We start from the raw sequence: 21,564 nt of genomic DNA, 5'->3' as shown, positions 1-21,564 counted from the left end.
GATTTCCTTATTCCTCATATTATGTTTAAGCCTTTTAGGAAATCATACGCCCAAAAAAGAATCAATGTCAAAGTTAGAAATAGAGCCAGGTGCTTGTTGAACTCCAAACACAACCAGCAGAGAAGAGTGACAGCATGACACTCCGTCTGGCATGTGCACCTGCTGTTTACACCTGAAAGTGACATCCGATCTTTTCCCAAGGCAAATGAGTGACGTGTTGTCGGAAATGCGGGAGAGTGTATCTTGTCATATCATGAGTTCCAAGTAACAATATTTTATACATGATCTGTACTTGAATATCCATTTGTCTGTTTACTTTTACTCTTTACGGAGAGCGTCTGCACATTAATCGTCTTCGCTTCAATGTGCTCCTATATGAAGTCGAGTATGCGACTCACCAAGACGACAGGACAAATGTAGGAGGGCAGCAAGGTGTGGTCCCTCAAGGCTCCTCCGTCACACTCTGGCTTCACATGGGACGCGCATTTGTTATGCAGCTGTGGAGGACGGCATGAAAACGCAAATATGATCATGCGGTCCATCCATTCGGACATTTTCTATAGAGCTTGCCGTTATAAGGTTGACTTTGTGCAAGATGGGTGCACAATTGATTAGTTTGCCAGTCATTTGCAAATACTAACAAACATTCACACGTTGGGACAATTTGGGGTCTTTATATAACCTAAAGTGCGTCATTTAGAGAATGTTGGAAGCCAAATGCAAACGCGACACCAATTGATGGCATTTGATGTCAGTTGTGTAGCACACTAAGGATGTAAAAGCAAGTCAGCGAGGTCATCTGCTGGATATAAGTAGTATTGCATCAGAACAACACAAAAAGGAAGGAAATGTCTGTTTTTAAAATAAATTTGACACCATTTGGAAGCATGTTTATTTCCCTTTTAGATGATGCCGTGTTTATAAATAAATCTACATTTGTGTTGAGTATGTGGGTTGCACCCATGAAAAATTTGCTAACGTTTCTACAAAACGTCTGAGGCCTGCTTACGTTCGTCAGCAGGTGAGGCTCATAGCTTTTTAATATCTAAATTGAATTGGCAACAAGCTTAGACAAACACTATCTTGTGGGCATTTTGTTGCCATGACATGATATTGAAGTGAATTAAAATTAAAAAACTTTTTTAGGGAGGGTGGCATGAATGTTTGAACAGGGGGAACAATGTCTTGTCAAGTCCGTCTGATCGTCCATCATTACTCACAGTGATCTGGCACCACACACAGTGGAGACCGGTCAAGCCTTGATAACATTTGATGCTCCGGTGACATCGGTCACATTTTGTCGGTGAGTTGCCCTCCATCCACACGTGCTGCATAGCCTGGAGAGAGCAGACACACACACATGCAGGGTTTGTTTACTGATGGCTCTAATGAAGAAAGCTCCGTCTGCTTCCACTTGGAAAAATCATCATTGGGGGAAAGGTGTGCGCTCACGTTGGTGTGCCTGCGGGACTTGGCGTAGGTGCTAATGCAGGCGGCGATGTCTTTGGACACACAGCGCTCGTGCACCGTGTACTTGCATACTGTCGGGAAAAACACACCCGTTTCAGTGACAACATACGTGGAACATGCATGGTCATGGCCATCCACTCACAGGAACAGCAGAGGCCCTGCTTGCGCACGCCCAGCAGCATGGTGTGACAAAAGTTACAGTAGGCCGGTTTGTTGAAGTGCTTCAGGCGCCACACGTGCTGGCCATCCTCCTGAACATTCTAGTGGGAGACATCAAAATCAAGATATTTGGTTTTTGGCCTGTGGACTAGAAAAACAGACACAAACCGTGTCCATGCCGAGCAAAACCAGCAAGGGGATGGTAGTCAGGCCTCCTCGGATCCACTCTTCCAGGGTGACTGTGCCATCCCGATCGTAGTCGATTTCCTCCATCATTTCCTTCAGAATCTACGGTGGCAGAGTAAACATTGTATAATGTCTCATGATGACAGTCTAACCCTGGAAACAATTATTTCTATTTCTAAACGGTTGCTCTGAAAATCTTGGAAGCCAACCGGTATTATAAGATGGCTCACCGGCCGTAGTTCTGTCGAGTCCCATTCCAGATACTCGGCAACGTGTACCATCTGATTGATGATGCGGTCCAGCTCCTACCAAAGATCCCAAATAGGACAAAACAAAGCATTGTGGCATATGGATCACAACCTCTCATGTCCAAGCCGCTACAAATTCCATACGAGCTGCAAAGTTCTGTTTATGCCTCAGAACCTGGCTAGCATTAAAACGGACTGACCATCACAGACGATCTTAATGTCAACACGCCGCCTGCCAACCCCTTTCTATTCTTAGCACAATGGGTACGGAGGATAGAAAGAAAACAGAAAGTCGAAGAGGAAGATGGGGAAACTCACCGAACTATCCAAGACGCCGTTGCCGTCTGTGTCGTACAGCCGGAACATGACTGGAAGGGGAACAAAGAGAGCGTTTTTTGGGGGGGGGTTAACTTCTTGATTCATGCCAAGCTGACAAATACTTTGACCTACTAATCAGGTCACAGAAAAAGACATTGGGGTATTTCAAAACCTGATTGCTAAAAAATCAGTCACATAGTTTAATTACACTGGCCAGAATTACTTAGTAGAAATGGAAGCAAAGAGAGAGAGGAAGGGTCCCTGAGCCTGTCACTCACACTCCAGCTTGTCCTCTGGTGTGCCACGCTCCAGCAGGGAAAGGTAGCAAACAATGTCCTTCAAGAAGACCACCTGTGGAACTGACTGGGGGGATCCTTTGTGGGGTGACGGCGTCCTCCGTAGCAACGACTGCTTCTCCGAGCGGCTTATCTCTGTCAATCAACGCATCAAACAGTAAGTACAGGATAATACGACATAGATGTACACGTGATTATTGTTGTATTTTTTTTTTTTTATACAGATCTTGTACTGGACTCAGATTTCGTTGGTCAGAGGAGACTAAGACTTAAATGATAAGTCGCCGGTCTTACCTGGTGAAAGTTTCGGGGGTGACACTGGCGACCGGGCTGGGCCGGCATTAGGGGTCAGGGCGTTATTGCTTCTTTGGCAAGGCTTGACCTGGATACGAGGAGAGCGGTGGGCCCCCACGGGTGTGTGAGCCCCAGTTCTGGACCGCTGTGAAGAGGAGCGGGACGAACAAGGAGAGGTGGCGGCCTCAGTGCCGCTGGCAAGCTCCGGCGTGTGTCGACCCATCGCCGACAGGATGCTCTTACCGTTCATGCCTTGGACACAAAAAGGAAAGGTCCTTTAAAGATGGAATAAAGTGGAACACCAGCCTTTAGTTGACCTGCAACTATGATTTGTTTTTGGGTCAAACTTTCACCGTTATTAACTTTAGTAAGTACTTTAACATTTTGGGCATTGCTCTATTCACATACAATACTAACACACATAGAACTACTGACAGACTTATAAACATGCACCACATTAGTGGGGGGAGTCACATCGCAATTCTTTATAGCCGAATAAGTGTAAAGATGTTGACTGTGCTACGATAAATAAAAAAATGATTAACACTAGTACCTTAACTTTGATAACACGTGACTTTTTATACAGTGACGCTCTTTCTTGAATGGAGTAAATGTCGAGAAAAAGCAAACAACTATGTCGTAATAATCCTTTACTGAAAAAGGTTTAGGTATCCAACTTAAGAGGTTCCCTTATCGCCAAAAAAAAGAATTAAAAAAAACCTTAGAGGAATCTCAAGTTGATTAGTTTACAGGACAACACAATAATATTGCAAAGAGAAGAAACTTTCAAGGTGGGTTGATTGAAGTCACAGCTCAACCAATTTCACGAAATGGATTCCACAATGTTAAACAACAACAACAAATCACACATCGACACAATAAGCAGCGGTTGCAGATGGCTTTGTGCGGGGGAGGAGAGCAGCACCACCCAGCCCGTCAAGGCACGTCTGCTAGTACCTGTGATGGGGGCACACGCCACCTCGGTGTGAATAGAGATACCAGCATCAATGGAGCAGGACTCTTTGAGAAGGAAACACATTGAGCAGCAATAAGACAACATAGACGCAGGATTAATGGAGCTCACCTTCGCTTCTACCTTAATTACATCAAGAGACAATTAGCAAAAACGATGCTTTTAATGACCGTCACTTATGATAGTTGAATCTTTTTTAGCCTGACAAGGAGACAAAGACTCAAAACTCAATTCCTCCCAGGCCATGTTATTGGAAATTCACCAAACACAAGGTGGCAGTGCAGGCTAAAACATTCTATTTTCTCTAGCACTTGTCTTTATTAACTGGCCTATCCCAGCTGACAGGGCATATATAAACAAACACTTCAAGTAATGCTGCACGCCTATTTTTACACATATAAACTCCACATGATCAGAAGGAATTCAAAATCAGAAGTGGGAGGCTGGCGTGGCAACCATCCTTTCATTATAATTTCAATATACGTATTGAAGCTCAATTGATCCATCCATTCATATTTTTTCATTTTCTCTATCGCTTATCATCATTCAGGTCGCAGAGGAGTTGGAGCCTTTCCCAACTGACTATGGGCAAACCTAACGTGCTTGTTTATTTAAATATTGGAGGAAGCCAGAGTAGCACAGTACATCAAATGGGAAGCATACAAAATCGAGTACCGAGATTAAAAACCCAAAACTTCAGAACTGTGACGCGGACATGTCAACCACTAATCCACTGTGCGTATTATTTAATTATAGATTTTTTTTGGGGGGGGCATTATTTTGAAAAGTTGTATTGTAGTGACAATCATTTGGAACCACCATTTAAATTTTAAAATTTTGTTCCTGTGTAGGTTAAGGATTTACATGTCTCATTCTATAGCATAAGCGGATTTAAATTGAAAAAAAAAAAAAAAAACATGAGAGGAGCTCACCCAATAAGCTTCCTGCAGCTCGACAATGGTCGGGCAAGGCACCTCCCGTCTTGCTCTTGAAGGAGGTAAAGAGGTGCTGACACAGTTCTTGCGGGATGTCGTTCTCCAGGTACGTGGCCATGAAGAGCTGAAAGCCCTCATAGTCGATAGGCTGCACGAGGGGAACATATTTAGCCAAAGACAAGCATGGCAAACTTCGTTTATTTGCGTCATGTCGACTAAAACACTTTGGTCTCAGCCTGAGTGGAGTAAAAATGAATGGGCAAGCTAGCAGCACAACAAACAACGGAGAGTGGGTTAGAACGGTTGTGCTCATGCATGATGAATCCTTTCAACACATACAGCATGTATCAGATGGATAAATAAGTAGCAGTGTTGCCACGGCGGCGCATAATCTTAACACCACTGTCAATGGTTGTATGTATTGCACCAGTTAACAAACACCCAGCCGCCCCCGTTGCTACTCACTGCTGTCGGGTGACACATTGTGAATGTTCGGAGCAAATGTACGTACATGCAGACCACTGACAGAGACACCACGTTGACACACATGCACCCCCCCCCCCAGCACCACCTGGGTCGAGCCTTACTTTGTCGAGAACATCACGCTGCTATTTTATGCGTGCAGTCGTAAATAGCAAGCAAGGGGGGAAAGGAAGGAGGAAAGGACGAAATGAATCAAGATGATGTCATTAGTCTCCATGTCCATAAATGTTTTCAACCACTTTGTCCTTACAGTATTTGATACATTTGATGCCTAGAAATACTAATAGTTCTTTTATACTACACTGTTCAATAAGCTCTGAAAGAAGGAACCCGCGTGCGTACTGCATATTTTAATAAAATATTAGTCAGTGATAATATCCATCAAATCATCAAGGGAACCATCTCCTGCATACCAAAAAAGGTAAAGTGAATCAGGTTGTGCACCTTAGGATTTGGAATGGAAACAAGCGGTTGCGCAGTGGCTTTGGACCCCCGTCATTCACAAAACATCCTCCCCTCAACTCGCCTCTGTTGGTTTAACCCCGCCAGTTCCCAAAGAGACCACCATTGCCACTCTTCTTTCCTTTTTTGGTCAAACCCACCAGCAGACTTTAATTTGCCGTGCATCGTGCGATAAGCACACATCACGCAAGCATGCACAGCTGCAACAGTGGAAACTGAAGACGCTCTGGTCCTTTTTTTTTTTTTTTCCACAGATAAATAACTAGTGTGAAACATCTTCTGGTTGTGGAAATGAAATTTTCGGGGATGTTTTTTTTTTCTAAACATGAATTTCCCACAGAAATATGCAATTGAAATATCAGAAAGAAAATAAAACAACTCTGCAGTGGTACTATTCAAATGCCACTCTTCCTGTCTGCAACACCTTGTTATGACATTGCCGTGACAAGGATGACCATGACATATTTGCATAGTTCATTTTGGGAGGGCACAATATATCTCTGGGCCATTCAAAACGAGCGCTACCTGTCTAAATGATATGTAAGCTTGCTGAGTGGATCATTTGACCGCATGATAATAAACACAGCCATCCTGCATCCTTAGCGTGCAAATGAAAGCCTTCAAGTGATTTACAAAACCTCTTTCCAAGTCAAGAGGATTTACATCATGGCAAAAGACTCTTGCCGAGGGACTCTTCATATGATGCGACTTGCTTTTTTCTGATATTCTGACGAGAGCTGTGCAAAGGCTGCCACGCTGCATTCACTTAAAAATATATATATATATTTGTCAAGTTTTTAGCCAATAATAATAATAATAATAATAATAATAATAATAATAATAATAATAATAATAATAATAATAATAATATAATTTTAGCTGAACATGACTTTATAGAGTTTAAGTTTTGTTTTACTAAATAATGCCTCCTTACAAGGATACATCTGTGGCATCCATGAGCAAGTTTTACTTCACAGTTTGGGCAAAGAAAACAATATTTATTTTTTTAAAGATTTTCCCTGGGTGACTAAATGGGGCCCAGCATCTATTAGAGGGATGGCCACAAGTTGATCAACTATATTGACGTACATATATGACATTGGAAGTATAACGACCGGGATTGATTCCTTCTATTACCATGATGAAGATGGAGTGTCTTATCTTACTGTTTCTTATCTTAAGTGCCATTCCGACGTTTGCTTTGTTGCTATATTTGTAACTCAAGCAGAAGGCTGCATTATGGATCACAAGTAATGGTGCGAGGAAATAATGTGGCTGCGTCTGCTTTACCCACTCATCAGTCTCAAAGAGCGAGCCAAAAGGCAAAATTCCTTGCCCGCCCATTTTGGAACGAGACGGAAGACATCTCGTTTGTCGCCATTTTGCTCGGAGGCAACCACTGCGGCTGCTACAATGCCCCCGATGACTCACGCACTCGCCAATTGATGGACGACAGAGAGCAAGGCCAAAGTCAGCCATTGTGGCGCCAGGTATGCCCACGTGGACGTAAAGTCTGTCTGGCCCACACTGCCGCAAAGAGCTTGTGTCATCCCTCAAGCCGATGCAGTACAGATAATCATGACAACCACCACAAAAGTGGATTCCTTTGGGGAAGCTAATCCCAGCCAAAAGTTCCCTTACATAAAAGAAAATCTACTGATGTAAATAAATTATACAATGACACAAAATGAGAGTGAAAATGATGGTCACCTGCTCAGGGTTATATTTGGAGAGGATTCCTTCGCCGTGGAACTCCTCCAGAACATCCTTTAACTTTTTGGTGGAGTCTGTGGAGAACAGAGGAGAAAAATAACTTTTTAATTCAAATCACACCAAGAATGCTCCATCAGGGTATATCTTGGTATATTTAACCTTAAATATTATTTAATTATAGAAGAGCGAACCATATGTGGTAACTTAAAAGAGATATGAAAAGACTTCCCAAGTTTATGGCAATCTTTCGTGAAGGATCGAGAATTATAGTAATACAGTTTTCTTGCCACAGTGTAATTTATGGAGCCGATCTGTCTCATCTAGCGTGCCAGCTCCCATCCCGCCGAGTATTCATCCGTTTCATTTGAATAACAACCGGTTGGCTTGATCTTGCCAGCGCCATCCTGCCAGGTAGCAGGGTCCAAATGGCCGATTTTACAATCTTTTCGGAATAAAACTGGTTCTTTATTTCAAATTCACCTCAGTTCCGCTAACTGACCCACAATGATGTCAGCATTTTTCCTTCCACTGATTGGTTGGTCAAAATAAATCAAGTGATGTCCGTTGTGATCTGCTTACCTTAATACATGCAATAAACATCAACTCATCCATTGTTTATTTTTTGGTCATGTTAAATTATTCGGATTAAATCGGGTAATTCTTTACGGCCCAGGTACCAATATACTAATGTAGACAGCAAGAATTTACTATCTTTGGTAAGAAGACTGCAGTATCTCACTAATCAGACATCTATGCTCAGTAACGGTAGACAGTGACCCGCTCAGAGAATGATGTATGGACATTGATAACAGGTAATAAACTTTTGTGTTTTTTGCGCAAGGACAAGAAGAGGAGTCCGGGCACGTGCTCCTTTGACTAACAAATAGGCCACAAGGCCATCAAGTGAAAGTCCAACGTCCAATTTCGTGTGTGTTTATGTCGATGCAAATGTCTTCTCTTATTAAAATAAATAAACAAGAGAGTAAAAACAAGAGCTGAATAGCAATAGGCTGATCACACATTTTGAGGTTTGTATACTGCACATACAATTTAAAAACAAATTTATAATCTATAATTGTAATATTCAAAGGACATGCTTGAAGCAATATTAGCCTACCCTCGAATCTTCAAGGAAATAAGTCACTCTTCATATGTACTTACACTCACTGTACTGTTGGAGCTGGTTGAACTCAGCCGGGCTCAGACACACCCAGCTCCCGTCTCCCATAATGTCTTAATTTGTCGAGGTCAAGGGGGGGACGTCTGGCAAAGCGCAGTTCCACCAGAAACAGGTAGGATAATTAATATCAGGTCAGATTGAGGGTAAAACTGAGGCTAAGACGTTTCGTCATTTCGTCCAGGAGGAAAATTATAGTCCCTGAATCTTCTGAAAAGCAATAATCCAAATGAGGAAGTATAAAATGTCCACTAAGGAGATGTGATGAGGAGGAAGCGGAGGAGGATGTGTCAGGATGAGGTCAAGGTGTTTGCGACCTTTCTGGTTGTCATTTTTGCGATGTTGTCCTCATGACTCAGCAGAAAAAAACTCCATATTCCCACCTGCACACAAACGCACGACATTACACACATTTCTTAACACAGCAACTCTTAACAAATATATTTTATTACCACCCCAGTAAAAATATTGTCAAACATCCAACAAAATGACGCACCAATTGTGGCTAGTGAGTGTCGTTTTGATTTTCTGCTCACACCGACAAACACATTAGTTCCCCGGCAGTGACAATAATTCCTCATGTCATACTTTATGAGAGTGGAGGCTTTTATTTCTATTAATGCATTGTATTATCAAGAGAGTGTTGGCTCACTCTCCAAACAGGATTTCTTTTTTGTTTTCCAGAGCCACTTTCAACCATTCGAATGCTTATACATTACATCATATCATCAGAATGTTCATTAAGAGTTGAAACAAACATGCAATGCACTCCGTGTTCCTCCAAGTGAAGCGTGTGAGCTCATGGACATGCATGTGCTGTTGTGTAAAGAGACAAACGGAGGATGCCTGGGTGTTATTTTGTGCGTGTGCATGGGGGCCTTCCCCCTTCGGTGCATAGAGGGATTCTGTTTTGCTGAGCGGGTTGCTAGGCAACCCTGACGTCACTGCAGTGCAAAGAGAAACACCACGACGGAAACAGACGAATGCATGAAGGATACTTAACTTACTCTGCGATTGCTATCTCCTTGGGTTTCAATGCACTGTCCTCCTATATGCAGCCTCCGCATTAGGTACACCTGCATAATCTGATGACATCACCCAACACAAGATCCACAAGGCCTACTTTTGTCTGACCTGGTCTTTCGACTGAAAGTTTAAGTGTGTTTTAATAAAGGTTAAATGAGTTTTAAGCAAGATTCTAAATTGAGTTGACATCGTGGAAGTTTATTGATTTTTTTTAATTCCTATCCTTGAATATTATTGGTGCTGAAAAACGTCAGCTCCACACTTTTATCAGTAATATAGTAAAAATGAGTGGAGTGAATATTTACATTGCAAGTTGACTTTTATTGTGTGTTCCTAAATTTTAAGTTTAGGGGCCACTGTGCTCCTCGTAAAACAGAGCCTTGCTTTAAAGTGCTTGGGAGAGGTAACTACTGAAAACAGTTTTATTGTATTTTTATGTTCTCTCTTTATCATGGCTTTTTACACTATAGAGAGTGCCGGTGGGTCTGGAAAATATCCCGTGTGACGAATGAGGGTTTCACTATGAGCCAAAAATATGCCCCAAATTCCACAAGCCCATCTCATCCATCACAGAGGACGTCTCTGATTCAGACATGGCGGCGGCAAGCTTGATGTCCCCAGGGAAGCAATGGGTCATGCTGAATCACATACAAACACTCCGTGCTAGCTCAAGCCGCAAGCGGACGATGAAAGACAACCCTGCTCGAGATTTTGCTCACAAAGTTCAAACACTGGAAGCGGCAGTAAACGACTGTGCTCTCCGTCGTTTTCCGAACAGACTGCCTGAAATCCGCCAGACTACACAAGACGCACTTGCCAACCATGACACTTAGCTCGTGTTTGCATTCAAATAAAATAGTCAAGTTTTCCTCAAATGAAATTAAAGCCACATTTAAATAAAAATACAATCTGCTTCTGTGTTCCGTCATCATCATCAAATTGCATCTAATCGTGCATACAGTCAACTGCAATAGTAAAAAATTGACAATTTCATTTGTGAAATATATTTTGCTGAAGAATAGGAAATTCAAATATTTATTTTACATGGAACGATGTACTGAAAGGCACATTGCTGGGCACATGGCGTAGAAGGAAGATGCCAAGCCATCTCGAATTCAAGAATGCTTTAACTCGAGAGCAGCGTCAGCGTGATGTCAGACAAATGCTTCCAATAAGAGAGGCATGGGAGCAATTGAATGCTATTTTGCCAAACTTAGTTGAGGGTAACAGTGAAGCTGGAAATTTTTAGAAATAGGATATTTCATGTCTGAGCTTTTTGAGATATACAAGAAATATCATTTGTTCAAGTAGGAAGAGATATTTATTTTTATTTCCCGCTTTTCTCAATAAATAAAAGAGCCGTCCAAGTTATTCATGGTCTTTTATGGTGGTTTCTATCAGCACAGTTGCCATGGCGCTCACATGTGACTTTGTTATGATTACTCGTGCCTATGCCTGCACTTCACGTCGTCTGCCCACACAGGCCGCCTTTGTCGCGTAAAATGTCAATTGACTCGCTGCAAGGCACACATAGCAGCTGCTAAACCAGGAGATGTTTGCAACAATAATGGCGAGCGGAGGGATGCACGCTCAGGCAGGAAGTTGAACAATAATGGGTTTTTTTTTTGTGTGTGTGTTGTAGGGGGTTGCACAGGATGCGACTGACATCTCCATCCCAGTGAGTCCGGGGTCCAACCTCTTGACAGGAAGTGCAGCAGACCCGATAGAGGCGGCAGTCTCAACGCTGTCATTGTGGACACGCCCATGAGAGGAAGCTGTACGTCTTTTGTGAAAATGTGATTACTATGCGGAAGCTTTTTTTTTTTTCTTCTTTTGCTCACTGTCAAATGCAAAGTGTGTTCATCTGTCGATGCCGGCAACGTTTAATGCTAGGCAGAACAATTGACTACTCTTCTGCTAGATGGCAATAAACCTGTGTGGCTAAATTGGAAAAACGTTAAAACAAAGTCTTCATACTCCATAAGCAGGCAAAAAATGTAAGGTATCGAATAGGGGTGTAACAAAAAATCGATTTGAGTTGGAAATTTGGTTTCGATTCAAAAGATGTATACACAAAATAATGACTTTGTCTCAACGGAGCTTGAAAGGGTCAAAGGTCAATGAAAAAGTTTTTATACACACACACATTGAATCTATGTGGATAAATCCTCCAGCAATTGTGTCACTTCCCTGTACAGTTGATATATCTTGCATACTAATTTAAATTTCATCTCGTAACAGCAAAAAAAAAAAATAAATGAATAAATAAATCAAAATCAACTAAGCGACAGAGCATATCATGAATGTACAAAATTACATTTAGTAGTAACTAAAGAAATTCTATGGGTCCAGCAATCACCTACTTCCTTTTCCCTGAGGACTTTCCACTAGATTTGCCATTTGTTTGTAAATGTATTTTTACTTTTGTAAAATGACAAATATTCAAATGTATTTGTTTTTTTTTAATTTTTGCAATTATTTTTCACCGCATCAATTGGTTTTCACAGGGCACGGGGAGAATGAGCAAACTCCGACAGAATCAAACCCAGCGTGCCACCCAGCGTGCCACCTCATTATAATAACAATAACAATATGCTTTTGCGGCTTTTGAAAGTGACAAAAGCAAAGCTTTTAATGGACCGTGATGAAGCAATGGTAGAAGCCCCACCACACCATTACGTTTCTAACACGCCCAAGCGAATGCTTAAGAATCAATAAACATCTCATCCTGCTGCACGAGATGTCGTTAAGCATGCTGTCAGCTGCCTCATGCTGGAACGTCACTCAACGAGAAAAACTGAGAGGGGGGGGGGGGGGGGTAATCAATAACTGCAAGATATGAAATTTAAAGAGCAAGTATTTTAAACCAATTTGGCATTTGAGTGGTCTTAAAATGGAATGGAAATATTCCAAATGTAAACTGTTTGAGTGCATCATTATGTACTGGATCTGCTGGACCTTACATCCTGCTGAACTCCGTCTTCCTCTGAGTCTGATCAATCAGGTATACGTACCAATAAAAAAAAAACTATCATGGCATTGCTGTTTTAATTAGGACTAGTCAGTCACAACCCCCCACATAGCCAAGCATAAAACGACATTCACACCTATGGACAAGACTTTGATTAATCTCCCATGTACGTTTTTGGAATGTCGTAGCAAGCGAGACTTCCCCCCAAAAAAAAATTCAAGCATGGGTACTTTGCGATTCAACACAAAAGAGGCAGACGTGCAAAACGTTACTCTACCATGCTATCAATAAGAATAAATTGCACAAATGTTTATTATTAGTTCATGTTATGAGCATTTATAGGGAAAATATCTTTTGGCCTCAGCACTGAAAAACAGATTCTCTTATTTGTTTTTAAGTGTGTATGTAAATGATTTAAAATGCAATGTATAACCCACGTGCCATAGGTTGGACACACCTGTCTGAAAGAGCCGAAGCGCAAAGTAGAAGCAAGATGTCGATGGGAACACAGTATACAGTAGCAAGAATGGCAGCCAGAAGTCCTTCCTACCTGATGTCTTCCTTTGCCACTCACATGGGAAGAAGTCACGCTTACATCCCAGATCGGCACCACCACAAGCGCGTGTGGGACCAGTCGTATGCTTCCGAGCCTGCAGAGTTGTGTCCACGCGGCAGGCAGCAGGAGCAGCAACATCCCTCACCTCATCCTCTCTGAATGCAAGACGACTTCCCCCCCCCCCTTCTCTCCGAAGCCCTGCCCCTCTCGCTCTCTCTTCTTTGCTCGGCGTTTGTGTTTCTCTCGCTTCCCTCTTTCTGTTTCCTCACATTCAGAGCCCCTTTGGCTTTTTTTTTTTTGTGAGCAACTTCTTTTTTTTGCAAGTGTTTTCCCAGTAATTTTTTTGTTCTCAAAAAAAATACATGCATATGAGCCACCCCTTTCTGTTCTAATACCTCTGTCATGTGTTTGCAAAGTCACATGCTGTGATGTCAAATCTCATTTGATCAGATTGATTTGATGTGGTCATGCACAATTTTATTACTCGTTTTTTTGTTGTTGTTGTAATAATTTAAAAAAAGGCACATTAATGAAATAAAAGGACAATAAATACTGTATATAAAAAAAATAAAAATTGAAATGTTATAATAGTGATTACATTTTGCATGGCAAGGTAAAAAAACAACCATGACAATAAAAATTAAATGGTGATTACAATGAAATTTAATATGAAAGATATTGCAATAAAATAAAATCCTGATAAAAGATATACATTATTAAAACAGGTGGAGTGCAATATAAATAAAAGAGCAATGACAAATTTAATTAAAAATTTACAAAACATTTAAATTATTCTTACTACTCTTGCTACTCAAGATAAATATGTCAATTTTTTCTCCCCTGTTGTTGATACAGTAATTAAATAATAAAAGAGTAAAACTACTACAGTAATCAAATAACAATAATAATCCTATTGACCAAGCTGACTCAAGTGTTGAACTGGTGGGTTATGGGCTTAAGAGTTATTTTCAATAAGCAAACCCAAAAACAACTTAAACCCAAAGAAAAAAAAAAGCATCAACACCTATCTTGTTTTCCATCAATGTTCCCCCTTACTCGAGCGCACACACAAACGCACTGCTCAGCGTGTCAGCCGCCAGTAAAGGTGTCACTGCAACGTGTCGGCCTGTTGTTACGCTGCTGGCTATTTTTGTCGTGACATCATTGATGAATGAAGCCAGACCCGCCCTGCTTGTCCATTTCTCACAGAGTCGTTGAACGCACACTCACAAAAACACATGCACACACACTAATTTGCGTACTAATGCATCGGAGCTCATCTTTCTGTCGCCTTTTTGTCTCATTTTGCAGAAGCTGGCCTCATTTCCCACTTATCGCTGTAGCAATGCCAAACCAACCGCATCCCCAGAGGACAGAGAAAAGCTTCCATTATTGATTTTTGCATCTCTCCTCATTGCCAGCAGCATCCAGACCCTTTTTTTTCAGCCAATTAATGAATCAACTGTCTTACGGAGTCGCCTTGTTGGACTGAAGTGCTATTACGGACCATCAATGTAGGTCTGGAGATTGTATAGAGAACAAAACCCCTCAAAAATATGTTGTCTTGATTTTCAACACTCTCATTTCAAATCCTAGTTTGAATCTCTACCCTCACTTGGAATCCCAAATTGGAACTGTAATGCTTGTTTGGAACAAACCGCTTGCACTCTATCATGGCTTGAAATCTTAATTGCATCTTTTACTATTACTACCATGCATTGTTATTGTAGGCAAATCTGAATTACAATTCATTGTCATACCTTTAGTGCCCACGCAGGAAGTGTGTGACGTGTGCACACACACAACAATCATGACCAAACAGGAAGTGGAAGACAATAATAAAGACTCGTGCGGTTTCACAGTTGAACAACTTTTGACTAAGAATAGCATGCATTAAAAAAAATAAAATACAATTAAAGGTTTATCATTGCAGGTTGCACTCAAGTCTTGCAAAATGGTTCTGCTTTACAGTTTCTCAGTGCTTTGACACTTCCCACGCACACGCCTTGCTTTTCTTCTCAAAAGTCACAGATGATTTCACTGTGTAAAGTCCTCCTTCAACATCAGTGTTAATCTTTGTTGCTGAGTAATGCTGAAAATTATTCAATTTTCTGATGACTGAGTTGTTTTTCAGAAAAGAGAGATGCACTTTGTTTCTTTAGGTCATCAGTGTGGATAGTTTTCAAAATCTTGCCCCGCATTGTTTTTATGAACCGAGACAAAACTCTAATATCATACACGAGTATTTTTTAAGGCACCTCAACAGGGAAGATATATACATGCACATTATTTGCATCAGAACGGACAGTGTTTAGTCAATTGATCAATGTATCGACGGGTTCAGACATTTCAGAGGTCTTATTATGTAAATGTTATGCCAACATAATTGTCTGTCACAAATATGCTTCAGGACTCTTCACAAAGTAAATTAAAATGTATTAAAGGCCACATAAAATGATGTCGGGGGCCGTATCTGGCCCCCGGGCCTTGAGTTTGACACCTGTGTCTTAGAGGTTCTGCGCTTTTATTTTTTTAAATATTTTTAGTATTTTTAAGTGGTAGCTACTTGGTGCAAAACGTTTGAGAACCACTGCACCAATCTATATTAAAAATGTATTATTTTTATTTATTTTTAAATTGCACGACGTGAAGCGACTTATTTTCTACAATGATGGTAAAATCATGTTTAAACAAGAAACGTTTGTATGTTCATCTGCGCGAATATTTAAAAGTCATTGGCAACACTTGCTGTCGTTGTAGTGCAAATGATCATTTGTAGCATTTTTGCACCGAAAACATATTTATCTTAGCTTTAAATGCATTTACTGCACATATGAAGTGAGCGACAGACTTACCTTTACCTTGCAGCTCACGATTCAAATTTCCATTCCATGTTCTCGTGCAGCGATGCAGCTTCCCTCTTGCACTGCATGAACTCTTTGAGTTCACTTAAAAGTGACAAAAACGCTGCAGAATTCGTCCCTACCTGAGCCATTAAATTTCTGTGTGTTGTCCAGGGACAGCAAAATCAGGAAAGCCGTGTAGTGACTGCGCGACTTGCGCACACTTGCACTTTAACTCTAGGTCAGAGTTCGTTATACATAAAATATTTTTCTAATATTATTATTATTATACGACATCGTTTTAAAATCTTGTAATCAATTCTGATTCAAATTTAAAGCATGAAAAATATTTTTTTACTTATTACTAGTGCGAGCATCTGAATTATTCAAAGCAGACCTTGTCAATAATTTAATCTGCAATAATTAAATTCAGTAAATGCATACATTGAGATTTGAAAAATTTAAAGGTTAGGGCCAAAGCTGGACAAAGTGGCACTGCGAACTTGGAAATTAGTGTGACCTGTGTGGAACGTGACAGGGTCATAGCAATCTTTTCAGAAATGGAGAGGGACAAATTATTATGACCTTTTGCACTCAAGTGCTCCTTTCTTTAGTGGCCAAAGAACTAAAAAAGAAACTGTCAAACTGTGGATGAGATGAAACAATATGACACTGAAGTATATAATAGGTCAAACAAGAAATGCTCCACGGGGCCACTGAACAAAAAGGAAAACATAGCCCGTGCCAGCAAACTAATTGGATACAAAATGGAAAGAGAGTTGAAAGATTTGAAAGACCAACTTGTATAATGTCAGCCTCTCAAATGTGAATATACTCTTTTTTCCCGTTGTCCTTTTTGTAAATTGGCTACAGTTTGAACCCTTTCTCTCAATTTACATTGCTTGCTTGAAAAAAAGCCGTTCAAAGTATTATAAGTATCCGTTATAAGTATTTTTAGCAGGCTAGCAACTATGGTCATGAAAATGTTTTATGGCATTTAAAAAAATAATAATTGTATTGTTTTAATAATCATTCATGTGTGATAAAGAGAGATAGATTTGCTAAAATTATTCATCCTCCCCTTAATTCCAACCACTGGGACGTGATTATGATACAGAAGAGAAATGTTTAACTTATGTATGTGTTTCCATGGCATCCAGAAACATTCATAAATGCAACTTAAAAAGCTTTCAAGTGATGTTGTGGCTTTGTTGTCTTGGTGACTATATATGCTGCAAAGAAATATACAATTACAAAATTGTTCGCATACAATAACTTATAGGTACATTTTGTCTATAACGCTTCTGGTGTGGTGTGCCTTTTTATTTCTGCAAAAATAAACACATTAGTCAATAATTTAGATGTAAAATTAAATCCCAACACATATGCAAACCTACCAGAAAGAAAATTGACAATCCTTTGCCTCGTATTATGAGGCAAACTTAAAATGAAATAATCACAAGATAATAAATAATGCAAAATACTCTTAAATCTGATGAAAATGAATTGTTGGTTGTCCACAATCCAACTCTTGACATTTCACGTCAACAACTGCCATCTTGGCAAAGGTGTAGACTTTCTACAACAGACAGAATGCCAGTGAGATCACTGCAGCACCCCCCCCCCCTCCCCCCAAAAATGAAATGTCACCAAGACCTTTGTATCCTAGAACTTGACATTCAAATGCACCATTTGCCAGCTCCCAACGAGATCTCCTCTGTTTGTTGTGTTTTGCATTTGCATTCAGTCATCCACCTCCTTTTTGTCCCTGTACTGTAGTAGACGTGTGTGATCTCAACAGTGGTACATTTTGAGCTCCACTAGATGTTAGCATGTCATGATGTTGGGTGATGAAATAAATAACAATTAAAGTATCAAAAGTCATGAACAGCTTCAACACTGTTAGATTGTAAAATGGTTGGCAGCTAATGACTGAACAAATACGATCTAGTCGGCGTCTCAGTGGACCTCACAAAGGATTGAGAAGTATAAGAATAAAATGAGTATAAACAAATTCTATTATGTTTAATACAGTATTTCCAGCTTACATCATTATCCAGACACACTGAAAAATAATTAGGATGGTTGTGAGAGACAAAAGAGCGTGCTAATGGTTAATTAGCAAATTAGTGAGTCCAGATCCAAGGAGGTCATGTGATTAGTGCATCCTCTGCATCTTTACATTGAAAGTAATCATTTTGTTTCATTTCCGTCTTTGCTGGTGGATTCACTTCAATGAACATCCTCGTGTACTCTCCCGGGTCTCCATTTGAACGTGATTACCGAGCACTCACATGGACAATTACACAAGGGATGGCTCATCATTTCCAAAGTGGAGCACTGCATATAGTTTATATGTTCTCACTGGACTATTTGAATCCAGCCTGAGCACAATCTAGACACATTGATACATCGATTTGGGTTGACAGTCATAATGGCCCTCCGAAAGAAACTATGACTACAGTGCGGCCCGCCCAAAAAAGGAGTTTGACACCCCTGATGTACACTGTCAATAGTTTGTCATAACTGCCAGTTCTCCACCTTGAGTAATGAACACATCTAAAAATGATCGATTGAGTAGAAATTGGAATGCACACCATACTCAGTCAAACACGGTATAATATATGCATTATATTAATGCAATCAGTCCTCTTGTCATTATTCATGAAATTTGCCAACTTACTCAATAAAAATAAAAGTCCTATTTGACCTTCTTAAGATTATTACTAGTGATTTTGGTTACTTTCAAGCTATTAAACTAAACTATTATGAGCTATTTTTGTTGTCATCATTATTTGTTGGTCAGGTATTAAAAATTAAGCAAAGAAACAAGGGTGGGTTAACAATTTTTTGTATTTTAGTGCAATTGAGTCCAATCCATGTTATTTATGATCAGAAATTGAGCACTTGCAGAGAGGTGCAGCATCCTGCGATGGAACTAATTGGCTTCACGACATTGCTTTTCCTCGTCGGGCACGGTCAGAATCTGGCAAATTCTGTGCTTCCTCTTCCAGGGTCGCTGTGTCTCAGCAGTTTTTAATTAAAATTCTCCATTCGTGCTACCTTTCACACACCACTCCTGCCCCCCTTCCCTGCTGCCTCAAATCAAAACACCAGTCATGTGCATGACTGCATGCTGTCGCTTCACAAAAATTTCATTACCCCTCAAAAACCTTGACAAAAATATCCATATGAGCAATGTGGATTATTGTTTTGTTTTGCTGTTGGAAAAGGAAAAAGAGGATGTGTATTTTCGTAATCATAGCTAATAATCATTTCTAAACCCAAATATTGGCAATATTATGGGTTTCTATCGATCTTGTTTTGGCATTAGTCAAAAGCAGTAATAATTTATTTACCATGTTCATATGATAAAAATACAACTTGACATATCTCTCTGTCTCTATCAATCGATACCTTGGAGCATAGAGTTTTTGTTTCCAAGAACAGAAGTGGCCAATGACAGCAGGATGAAGATGTTAAAGAGTATCAGTGGCAGCAAAATAAAAACACACCGCTTCATGCCAGATATGTCGCTCCCCCCGTCTGCTTCCTGAGAGTTCTATCAATAGAGCCTGTTTTGGGAATCTTGTCTCATCCGTTGGTCACGCCCCCTTTTTAAAAGACAACACTTTTCTGAAAATAGACTCTGAAAGCACCCTTGGAATGAATGAATCATTTTCTTCTCCTTCTGTGGGGAATATAATTTGAAACAAGATTCTCTTTGCCCAGGACTCAAGATGATCCAGGCAGTTTCCAATCCAGTAGACAGTGAGGTGTTCACTCCAGACTGTGTTTTGTTGGTATATTATAAGATACTACGTATTCATGCTAGTAATGCTGAGGTGCAAGTATTTCAACAAATACCACAGAAGCTATTTTAAAAATAGAAAAAATCAGCAAATAAATGAATTCTAAAATGGCAAATTTGTGAATAAATGAAGGTTAACTGAAGCAGAAAATAGCAATACTTTTTATAATAGCAATGGTGGTATCAATGTGTGAAACATCCTCCAAATATAATGGCAACCTTGATATCTAAAGATTCAGACTAATGGCTAAAAATATGCAAACAAGAATTTGCAAGGTCACAAACAAACAAATAAAGCCTCGGCTGCTAGTTAGCATGCGACCTTGGTACGCTACTGGCAACCTTCCCTCCTTGTCATGCTTTATTCATATATTGTGTGTTGCAGCTTTCATGAACCGCCTTTTCATGTGACCTACACTGAGGTCACACCTCATGCAATTGCAACATTGTCAAGGTCTCTGAATTCCAGAAAAGCAGAGAGGGGGGGGGGGGGGGGGGGGGGCGAAAGTCACGGCGTTCTCGCTTCCCTATCTTGTGAGCGTGCTGCAAACACAAGGTCTCTTCATTAGAATGCAGTGGAGAGCTCCAGCAGAGGAGAGGAATGATGAAATCGGAGCTAAAAATAGCCGCCTCCCAGGATCCCCCTCATACGCGACTGTAAACACTCGCATGTGTGTGTGTGTGTGTGTGTGTGTCGGGGAGGTTTGAGTCCCTCTGTTCCTTGGTCATAAAGAAGTGTTTGCTTTAGCTAGCGTGGGTGCAATGAAAGCCATCTGTGGTGCTGCTGGCGCAAGTCAAAAGACTCTTAGAAGAAAGTAACCAGTCTCGTCAGTTGAACAAAAACAGTATTTTTGGATCAAAAATGTGATTCTGTTAAAAAAATATTGGATGTTATTTATATATTTGCATAAAATTAGCCACTGATTGTGCAAGGATGTGTGGAGACGTTTTGGGCCATCAGGCGTTTCCCTTCCATGCAAATGAGCAATGTGAGGAGACGTCAGCACAGCAAATCACATGGCGTTCACGCCGGCGTTAGGGAATCCACGTGAGTTGAACACGAGGAATACTAGTGGAAGAAAATGACTTTTTGCTTTTCTGGTCACATCTAGGATGGAGGATGGATTACTGATAAGTGGAGCACACGTTGGTTTCCATGGCAATGCTGTTTCCAGTGCCTCGGAGCTTGATGGCACGAAGGCCTCACTTGAAAACTACAAAAATGAAAATGATCTGAAATACAATAATTGTTGATATTATAATCTGAGATAACATGTCATTTTTTGCATTTGATTTCAATATATTCTTGGGTAGGACTCTATTGGACATCAGAGTCGACCATTCGAATGCAAAGGTCGACTGGGCCTAGCCCGATCATCGTAACGTAACAGTGCTACCATCTAGCTGATACCAGTAGAACTACAGAGTTTGGACATTTAAAAACATCCCGACACCAGGCCCAAGCTCTCTGCTTCCTGATATTGTTCTGATTTTTGAGTAGGCCTTTATTGTAGACCTACATTTAGGGTATCCCGCTATTTTTAGGGTGTCCTCTATTTTTTGAGTATCCTTTGCTCCACTTTTGCTTATTCAACAAATTTTCGGGCGTCCTTGATCTTTCGTGTATCCCTCTACCTGTGGAT

General features: G+C 40.5%; 1 protein-coding gene across 3 annotated transcripts in view; it reads right to left on the bottom strand.

Moving 5' to 3' along the window:
- The window catches only part of LOC133159933 (diacylglycerol kinase beta), a 40,811-nt gene extending 27,361 nt beyond the window's left edge, over positions 1-13,450 (bottom strand). The window contains exons 1-14 of one of the 3 annotated variants that reach the window (XM_061287345.1): positions 13,262-13,450; positions 8,699-9,097; positions 7,535-7,611; positions 4,877-5,027; positions 3,929-3,991; positions 2,972-3,223; positions 2,660-2,812; positions 2,382-2,431; positions 2,046-2,120; positions 1,798-1,917; positions 1,613-1,721; positions 1,453-1,541; positions 1,221-1,337; positions 399-497 (exon numbers count right to left, since the gene is read on the bottom strand). In XM_061287345.1, the coding sequence (XP_061143329.1) occupies positions 399-497; positions 1,221-1,337; positions 1,453-1,541; positions 1,613-1,721; positions 1,798-1,917; positions 2,046-2,120; positions 2,382-2,431; positions 2,660-2,812; positions 2,972-3,223; positions 3,929-3,991; positions 4,877-5,027; positions 7,535-7,611; positions 8,699-8,765 (1,422 nt within the window). In that variant the 5' untranslated portion in view covers positions 8,766-9,097; positions 13,262-13,450. Of the gene's footprint in view, positions 1-398; positions 498-1,220; positions 1,338-1,452; positions 1,542-1,612; positions 1,731-1,797; positions 1,918-2,045; positions 2,121-2,381; positions 2,432-2,659; positions 2,813-2,971; positions 3,224-3,928; positions 3,992-4,876; positions 5,028-7,534; positions 7,612-8,698; positions 9,098-13,261 lie in introns of all 3 variants that reach the window. The other 2 variants (XM_061287344.1, XM_061287346.1) reach the window with 2 other exon arrangements.
- Positions 13,451-21,564: the final 8,114 nt, after the last annotated feature.

This window comes from Syngnathus typhle, linkage group LG9, assembly GCF_033458585.1.
Source record: "Syngnathus typhle isolate RoL2023-S1 ecotype Sweden linkage group LG9, RoL_Styp_1.0, whole genome shotgun sequence".
In the NCBI taxonomy this organism is placed as follows: domain Eukaryota; kingdom Metazoa; phylum Chordata; class Actinopteri; order Syngnathiformes; family Syngnathidae; genus Syngnathus; species Syngnathus typhle.
This window is presented reverse-complemented; position numbering and strand designations above follow the sequence as displayed.